Genomic DNA, 10491 nt, shown 5'->3' on the forward strand with positions numbered 1-10491 from the left:
TGGATTTTACTAATTAAGTTAGGTTTTTTGACTAATTTGCTAATTTTCCCTATTATAATTATATATCCATTTAGAGTGCTTAGCATTACTATTGGAAGCCCGAAAGCATTTATTTTGATAAAAGAACAATTTCTTTTTTGAAAAAATAGGTGTTTTGGCAAACATGTAAAATTGTTTTAAATAGAAGCAGAAACAGTTTTTCTATTGTTGGGAGGACGCTAAAATTTTTGTTTTTTAAAAAAAACAGTAGCAGAATTATTATTTTTCAAGACTAAAATGTCTCTTCCATATACATATATGTACTTATATATGTCTTACTAATTAATTAACATATCTCATATGTTTGGTTAGGTTCCATTTAATAATTTTATTTTCAATCTTTATATAATAAAAAATTTATTTTATTTTATGTTTACGTATTATTATTTTATCTCTTATTTTACATATTATTTTACAAAATTAGAAAACAAGAAGAAGGTAACATCAATATTTTGTAAGATTAGAAAAAAAGAAAAAGAACAATTAAAAATTTCAAAGAAAAAAACAATTAAAGATTTCAATCCTTCAAAAGATGTATAATATTGATTGAAAATTTGAATATGAAAATTTTTATTTGATAAAAATAAAAATAAAAATTAAATTTTTGTAATAGATGTTTTAACTGGTTTCTCTCTATAAAATAATTTTAATATTAAAAGTATATTAATACTTGTCTTTAATCGTAATTTAACTCTCAAAAACAGTTTTTTAAAAAGATTAGTCAAACATAATTTATTTATAAAAAACACTTTTCAAATAAATTAGCCATACACAAATTTGTTTTTTTCAAAAACACTTTTCTAAAAAGCTATTTTAGAAAAATGTTTATGAAAAATAAGCAATTTTTAACAGTAATGTCAAACATGTTCTTAATAATAAAAAGTTGAATGATGCTTGAACAAGATTGAATTTTAATTATTGAACTACTATTTGAACAAGTATAAATTAGTGATGTCACTGTATTACATATCAAATAAATTGTTTCAGGAAAACTTTACTCAGAGTAACGTCTTAGTCGTAAAACATGTTTTAGAGTAACGAATTATAAAATGTTACTGACAGTATCTTTTTATATATTTGTTTTTTCTGTCAGACCTTTATCTTTTTGTCATAAATTTTTTTTGAATAAAATATAGCCTAAAACGTTACTGAAAAATATGTCTATACTAGTTTTGTATATTTTTAAATAACGTATTATTTTGGTGAATTGATTTTAATAATGACTTATTTTGATTTTTAAAAATCCAATAAATATGTTGCCATATCACACTTTTCAAACTCCATCGAATTTTTTCACTCGATCTACTTATAACCATTTACTAGTATGTTGAGGTGCCAAATGGGTAGGCTGAGTCAAATTTGGACGGGTTGAAAATGGGTGTCATATAGGGTGTGTTTGGTAAGAAAGAAAACATTTTTCGGAAAATATTTTTCAATTTTCTCATATTTAATTGGGTAAAATGACTTTCCTTAAAAAATTAAGGAAAAACATTTTTCAAAACCTTCTCCAAACTTCAAATTACAATTTCTTTTTTGAAAATATAAAAAAAAATTGTTGAAAAAGTTTTTTTTTTTTTGTTGAAAAAATAAATTTAAAACTTATTTTAAAGGAATATTTTTCAACTTCAACTTTTTTATATTTTTACCCCCCCCCGGTCAGCCCCTACGCCCCAAACAAATAATAATTAAAATTTGTTTTTAAAAAATATTACCAATTTCAAATTTTTATTTTCACCCCACCCCTACTCTGACCCCCTCCCCCCTGGGTCGGCCCCACTACCACCCTCCCCCCTCCAAAAAAATAAATCTAAAGTTTGTTTTAAAAAAATATTTTAAATTTTTATTTTTTCACCCCAGCACTACCTTGCCCCCCAAAAAAAATTTAAGTTTCTTTTTAAAATATTAATTTCAAATTTTATGTTTTACCCCATCTCATGCCTATCCCCCCCCCCCCCAAAAAAAAAGTTTGTTTTTCAAAAATATTTTTAATTTCAAATTTATATATTGTTACCCCATCTCATCCGTACCCCCCTCTCCCTCCCCCAAAAAATATTTAAGTTTGTTTTTTAAAAATATTTTTAATTTCAAATTTTTATATTTTTACCCCATCTCATCCCTACCCCACCCCACCCCACCCAAAAATAAATAAATTTAAGTTTGTTTTTAAAAAATATTTTAAATTTCAATTTTTTATTTTTTTACCCCATCTCATCCCTACTCCTCCGGCGCGCCAGCCCCACCCCCACCCTCCCCCCAAAAAAGTTATGTTTATTTTTTAAAAAAATATTTTCAATTTCAATTCAAAAATCATTTTCTACTCTCTAGTAAAATTAAAAGATATTTTCTCAAAAATATTTTTCATTCATCAAACATTAAAAAATCTCTTCCGGAAAATATTTTCTACTCACCAACCAAACATGAGAAAATAAGTCAAAATTCTATTTGTTTTCTAATAAAACATTTTCTAGGAAAATAATTTTCATGGAAAACATTTTCCTTCATACCAAACACACCCAGAATGGGTAATATTGCAACCCGCTCATATTTGAAATGAGTAAAAATGGATTGGGTGAATACAAGTTTACCCATATTTACTCATATTTTCATGCGTAAATAGTACTCTACTTAAGAATTCAATATGAAAAAAATATTTTAGTCTTTTTCTAATGAAAAATGTTTTAAATACTTTATTTAATTTTATTATATCATAAAAGTAAAAGAAAATTCTATAACTATTCAATATAAAATAAATTTATGTAACAACAATGGGAAAATATTTTTAATTTCAAAGTAAATGAATATTTGCATATTAGGACTAAAATACGTTTAATGCACTTTAAGCAATATTGATACTAATATATAATTTGCTTATTTTACACTATTATTTGTTATCCAATATAAAATTAAACAAATAAAAAAATATAATTATAATTGACAAAAGAAATGTACATTTAAAATATAGCATATTTTTTGAAGGGCAAAAAACTTTACATTTTCAATTATAGAGAAGAATAATTAGTTTTATATAACATAAAAAGCAAAAAAATTACAATACTTTTAGGGATATCATAAATTTTGAATGAATGAAAGTTGGTAACTTAACCCATTTGGCTAATTCATATTTTATCCATAGTTTGCATCTATTTTTATGGGTTGAATATTGATATCAACACATAATTTTGCTCATATAAAAATAATTTTACCCAAATCGATCAAGTTACTAAAATATGGGATTATTTTTACCGATACTACTAATAATATGTATGTAATATGTATTTTTACTTTATTTTTAACTATAGTTAAATCTATATTCTTAGTTGGATGTAAATTGTAAACACTTTATAGGAATAATATTCTTTAGTTCTATGTAAACACTTTTTTTTATAGGTCAAACACATATGCAGACCCTTAAACTTGTTCCTAAATTTCATTGTGACATTTTAATTCAACCTTGTTTCATTTTAACCATTCAACTCCAATTGTTATGTTCCATTTTGGCACTTCTAAGTGTGTGGCAGAGAGTGTGGATTACACATTCTCTAAGAGAGTGAAAGACAAAAAAAAAGTATTTTTCAAAAAAATAATAAAAAATTACCCTTCAACTCTATTTCGTTTATGTACCATTTAACACAAAATACTAATTTTATGATTTCTTTATTTCTATATATGTTATTCAACTGCAATTTTGCATTTTAAAAATCGACGATCATCCGTTAATTATTGTAAAAAATTAAAACTGACGGATTATCATTATTTTTTTTAATAAAAAAAGTAACAATTTCTTTTTAAGAGTTTCCCTATATTTTTGCGTGAAAAATAACCGACGAAAGTGCGTCGATTTCTTTCTTAAAAAAATCAATGACAACCCAACGAAATCTATTGAGTTTCAACATTTTTTGGTAGTGTTATTAATTAGCAATGAACATGAGTTTTTTTTCACTCGTATTTAATTAGTTGAATGAAAAATTAGAAAGCTGATATTTGAGTTAGTCCAAGTAGACTAGATATGAAAAAATATATATGTGATGTTATTAAAATTAACTAATTGTTTTTAAAAAAAACAACACACTTTCAGATTATTTTTTCACACAATAAAGTACAGAAACTCTAAAAAAAAAAATATTTTTAAAAAATAATGTTCATCCATTATTTTTTAACACAATAATGACATGTGAAATACACACATCTCACTTTGTTGGTTCTTTGGAAAGAAGTGTCAAAATGAAACAGAAAAATTGGAGTTGAAAGATTAAAATGGAACAAGATTGAGTTGGAGTGCCAAAATAAAATTTAGGGACAAGTTTAAGAGTCTGCATATGTGTTTGACATTTTTTATATGAATAAATATTGGTCAAAGTCATCTGCAGCCACTCAAAGTTATCTACATATTTCACTTGAACACCTTAACTGAAACTTGTACTTATTGAACACCTATAAAATATTGAATTGATACCACTTGAACATTTTTTGCCTACCTGGCACTTTGAGTGTGATTCACCACTGATGAGCGCGTGAAAACATATAATCAGACATTTTTTAAATTAAAAAAATCTATTTCTTCTTCCTTGAATTGGTTACCACCACTTTCTCCGGCCGTTGCCATCGTCGCCGTCATCATACACCTTTCTTCTTCTTTCATTTTTTTTCTAGCCACTTCAATTCCTTAACCATCGATCAGATTTGCCATTATCGCTGCCAGGTCATTCGTTTCTTTCTCCTCATTTAAGCAATCACCATCATCTCTGTCATTAACGTCGCCGCCTAACCCTTTTTTTCTTCAGATCTAGAATCGGTTGGTCGTGACTTGGTCGCGTTTTTTTTCTTTTAATCTAGGACTGAATCTTTGTCGAGTTATAGAAGTAAGCAAAGTTACAACTTTGCAATTTAAACAACACCACCATTGTACAATTAATATTCCGATCTGTGAAATATTATTTCACTCTCAAAATTTATTTATTTTTTAATTATTTTTTAATCAAAATCTTTTATAGTTGATTTACAATGTTACTATTAAAGTTTTTTTTTTTTGTTTACTTTTGAATCTCAATATTCTGCCATTGTACATACAAAAGAAGAAGAAAAAGAAATGGCGGGTGGATTGGTTCTGATGGGCAAAAAGGGAAGAGTATTTGGTGGGTGCGTGGGTGGGTTGTATAGGGATTACATAATAAATATTTTTTAATTTTAAAATATCTTTTTTTCCTTCCCATTGTTTTTTAATAATATTTTTGACCAAAATGACATGTCATAATTTAATTTGTTATTATGTCATGTCATTGTGAGTGTATCTCACTCACTTAATATTTGGGGTTGATTAATAAATAAATGTCAAATAGGTATCAATCTGAAATCGTAGAGGCGTTTAATAGGTACAAGTCTCTGTTAAGATGTTCAAATGAAATATGCAAACAATTTTGAGTGGCTGCAGATGACTTTCGCCTTAAATATTTGTCTTACATCCATACATCAATTGGAGTGTAAGTTGATTGGAAACGTCTCTGCAAAATTAAAATTGATGACTGCACATCATTTGGGAGCTGACAAGAAACAACTCCTCTGAGATTCTGTCGGCAAATACTTTGCCCATAAAGATATCAGTAAGATTGGATAAGAGATTCCAATTCAATGACTTACTTGGTAGAGTAGTTGAAATAGTAACCTCTTATTCCATGTTTGCTTTTATTTTATGAATTTATGTTATATTATGTTTTTACTATTATTAGCTTTTTAGTTAGATTTGATAAATTATTTTTTTATCAAATGTTTTAATAATTTTATGATATTTTATTTATAATATTAACATTTTTGTCAAAATCACATTTCATAATGTTTATACAAATCTTCTACTTTTAATTTTTTTCATTGATTTAATTAAAATATATTTACTTAGAAAATATATCAATTAAACTTTTATAATATTAAATAAGAACTATTACTTACGTTATGACTAACAAATAAATCAACAAAAGAGACCCTTAATTAGAAACGAGCTAGTGTAGAGGTAATTCCTAGTTACGGACAATGATAGTTGGTATCTATCAAAATCTTTTCAATATTTTTATATAAATGACTCACATATACACTTTTTTCAAATGAAAATGAAAAAAATAATTTTAATTTAATCTTTTAATTATATATTTTTTTAAAACAATATAATTCATAAGGGGTATATTTGATCCTCCTCACGCATATTTTTTTTTGACTTTTTCGTTTTAAAGACTAATTTAAATTTATTATTGATGGTCAAATTTATTTATATTTCACAATTTTCTTGTAAATTTTATTATAGATACCTCATTTTTTAATTATTTCTTTTTACAAATATAAAAACTAAATTACAATATTGCCGCATAAAATTTAGTTTTAAATTTTTTCTTTACACTAAAGAATGAAAACATGATAATAAGAAACTCGAATAATGATAATCAAAGAAGTCAAAAAATATTTTTTTTGTAAAAGATTAAAATATACCTTGAACTTTAATTTGTTAGAAAGATCATATATATACCCCTACATGATTTTTTCTAAAATTTAAAGTCAAAGATAAATTGAAAACTATTTTTTTCACTTATGTTAGATGAAGGGTATATGTGAGTTTCTTTTGTAACAATAAGGATATATGGGAGACATTTGCGAAACGGTAAGAATATATATGAGTTAATTTAATAACGATGGTATATTAGCTCTAAATAACAAAATTAAGGGCTATATCGGACTCTAGGGAAGCTCAACCGAATTGTGAGTGTGTGAAATTAATTTTTGTAAATAGATATTTATATAATTAGTTTGGTGTGGTTTTTCAAATTATTTTTACTTGAAAACCAAAACAAATTATGTCAATATTCAGAATTAAAAAATAAAATAAAATCAAGTAAAAAAATATTTAATTTGATTAGATTAAACCTTTTATTTAGTTCGATTTTCGATATTTAATAAACATCTCTTACTACAAGTATATTTTTTTGTAAATTTTTCATTCAAAATTTATCTTTTTGAGGTACTCTAGGAGTTTGATTATTTTTTTGAGATATAAAAATAAAAAAATTCAAATATATTTTTCAGGGCTACAAGGAAAAATTATGTTTTAGTTGATTTAGTTAAGAGGTCGAGAATCTTTTTAATTGATTTAGTTGAGGGAGAAATGATTAATGGAAAGGGAAGAGCTAATTAAGTTGCTAATTACTAAAATGCACAAAGAAATTAAAAAAAAAAAAAAAAACAGTGAAAATGATAGGAACATGGAATTTGAGAAAATGAAGGTGAGAGAGGATTGGGATGAAAATGAAACCTAATAAACATTTGTTAAAAGTCAAGAAGCGTCACACAACATTTGTTGAAAAAGGTTATGGAGTTACGATTATTTATTTTTTACAATTATATTTATGTATGTTATATTGAAATTTTACATACGATATTAGGTTAAATTTTTTTGTTTTAAATTTAAAACTTATGTTATTTTTTCGATTTCATTTGCTTTTAGTAGTATTGACTTATTGCAAGTCGTTTATTTTTTAGTTAGATTTGATAGATTATCTTTTTTGTCAAATATTTTAAATTATTTTATGATATTATATTTATAATATTAACATACTGGTCAAATATGCATTCCATAATGTTCATAAAAATTTTGTACTTTTAGTTTTTATGATTAATTTAATTAAAATACACTAATTTGAAAAAATAAATCAATTATTTTTTATAATAATAATTAAAAATATGTATTTACTAATTAATATATTTTTTAAAAACAATATATATCTTAATTATTAATATCATTTATAAATACTCTTATTTGTTTAATAAAAAAAAATTGCTACAACTTTTATGATTGCACTTATACAAATACAACTAAAGAGTACATTTATATTTAGTTTGTCACTATAATTACGAAAACTGTGTAATTTGAATTAGCAGAAACGAGCCGGACTATATACCTAGTGTCCTAGACATTACTGACATGACAGTTGGTGTCTTTTCAATAATTAAATAGCTTCTGGTCATCTCAACAGAATTGGTCTCGTTTAGTATTTAATTGAACCTAAGTGTTGCAATTCAAAAGGATAATATTACTGAAATGGCTGCGTCCAAAAATCAAAAGTATTTGAAATATGTTGTTAATGATAAAGAGGATTCTGATGAAGAATATATGCCTTCAAGTGAGAGTGATGATTGCGAAACCAACTTACTAAAGATGGAAAAGAATTTAGAAGTAGACGGATTTCAGAGAGTATGGAGCGAAAAAGATGAAATAAGTATTTTGGAAGCCCATCTCAATTATTCATTAGATTATGATGTATTACTTAGTTTTATGAAGGATAAATTGGAAGTAGAAACGACCAAAACTCAATTACAAGCTAAATTGACAAGGTTGAAAAAGAAGTATAAGAAAAACCTTAAGAAAAGGAGTTTTTCAAAACCCCATGAGGAGAAGTTATTTAAACTATCAAAGAGAATTTGGGGATCACAAGTGAAGTGTAAGAGTATTATTGATGGTCATTTCGTTTTGGGTGGAGGTAGTGCTGCTGATTTGGAGGATTGGTTTAGAAGAAATCCAGGTCAATTAATTAAGGAAAAAGATAGGGAAGAAATGTTGAAGAAATCAAAATCTGTAAAGATTGGTAAGGCTCAACAGTATTTGTCAGAAATACAAGTGATGGAGGAACAAACTAACTTGGCTATCGATGCTCTCCAATCCATTCTCACATGAGACAATTAGTATATCTTGTCCCTTTTTAATATCATCAGTTTTTTTATTTGCACTAGTTACGTAAGTAGAATATTTATCCAACTTGTCCTTAAATGTTAATTGCTGAATGATTTGCCAAATTATTATGTAATACTCCCTCCGTCCTTTTTTAGTTGTCCACTTTAGAAATGACACACAGATTAAGGTAACAATGATTAGCACAGTGAAGTTACAATTTTACCCTTATGACAATTTTTCACTTTAAAATTACAACCATTTATTTGAATTAAAGTGAAATAAATTGGAGGGAAACAACATACACTTTTACAATTTTCAAGAAGTGTAAATAAGGGTATAATAGAAAAAAATTTGTTGTCCTTTCTTGATTTGTCAAAATGGACAACTAAATAGGAACAACTAAAAAAGGAAATATGGACAAGTAAATAGGGACGGAGGGAGTAGTATTTCTTCATCAATCTAACATTTGTTACTTGATGTACTGCTTAATTCCTTTGTGGAGAATGAAATAAACTATATCATTCACTGTTTCATTCCTTTTTAGAGGGTGAGGTAAACATATCACATACATAGGAATTGACAAGGAAATTAGCAATTAGAGTACAAACAGCTGCAATCACCCAGTCTACCTCAGGACAGAAGAAAACCCTCAGGAAAGGCAATGTGATAATTACCGGAGCCTCCACTGGTTTAGGACTAGCTACAGCAAAGGCTATAGGCGAATCACGAGACTGCCACGTTATAATGGCCTGTAGAGACTTCCTCAAGGCTGAAAAAGCAGCAAAATCACTTGGCATTCCAAAGGAAAACTACACTGTCATGCAACTGGATCTCGCCTCCCGCCAATTTGTACATAATTTCCGGGAGAAAGTATTGAATTGCAAAGTAAAAGAAATTTGAGAGAAAATACTTAAGATAATCGTCCATGTTTGGAAATTTATCTCTTTTAGGACCACAATATATCGAGTTATTTCTATTTTCCTCAAAATATAAACCTGACTCCTAATGAAATGTCATGTCATGTTATTATTATTTTAACAATAGAATAAAAATATTTGCCTTACTCTTGAATTTTATAAAAAGTAATAAAGTTTAAAATTTAAAATTATCTAATATTTATTATTTATATGTAAATATTTTAAAAAGTTATTATCTTATTTAGTTGAGTACATTAATTTAATATTGTTAGTACAATTTTTTTTGTTCTGATATAAAAAAATTATATATATATATATATATATCTTTTTTGATATCATTCATATTTATCTTTTTCTCTCCTTTATTTTTGATATTTTTTTTAATTTCCCCCTACTTTCTTAATTAAAGTAAAATAATTGAATGTAATTGTAACGACCTGTTTCAGTCATTATAGAAAAGTCATCGGGGAAAAATATTGGGTTGGAATTTTTTTTTTCCTAGTAACTTGAACCTAATTCAGATTTGGACGAAATCGGAGTCAGTAAGGTCTAAGAAAATCTGGTAACAATTGGGAGATCTAATTATGAATTTGATCACATGTGTAGATAACTAAGACGTTAAAGAACCCGTACGACTTTACAAAATTGTATTTGGATGAGTAAGACTCCCGAAACTTATCTTAGCGTGAACGAATATTTTCTGAGTGTCATGAGATGAAGGTGTGTTGTGAAATGAGGGTTTGGAATTCTTAAATTTGCTCACTGTTTTTGTGCAAGCCGCTAAGGCGGGATTTTCCCGCCAGGGAGGGGCCGATGTAGCGGGGTGAGGAT

The 10491-nt window shown here is 26.5% G+C and overlaps 1 protein-coding gene across 1 annotated transcript; it reads left to right on the top strand.

The window, feature by feature from the left end:
• Window positions 1-8113: 8113 nt before the first annotated feature.
• Window positions 8114-8746, top strand: LOC125832887 (probable transcription factor At4g00390). Its single transcript, XM_049512072.1, has one exon. It carries the CDS (start codon window positions 8114-8116, stop codon window positions 8744-8746), a length of 633 nt encoding a protein of 210 aa, XP_049368029.1.
• Window positions 8747-10491: the final 1745 nt, after the last annotated feature.

This window comes from Solanum verrucosum, unplaced genomic scaffold (genome assembly GCF_900185275.1).
Source record: "Solanum verrucosum unplaced genomic scaffold, falcon-dt-bn FXZP01000039.1, whole genome shotgun sequence".
In the NCBI taxonomy this organism is placed as follows: Eukaryota; Viridiplantae; Streptophyta; class Magnoliopsida; order Solanales; family Solanaceae; genus Solanum; species Solanum verrucosum.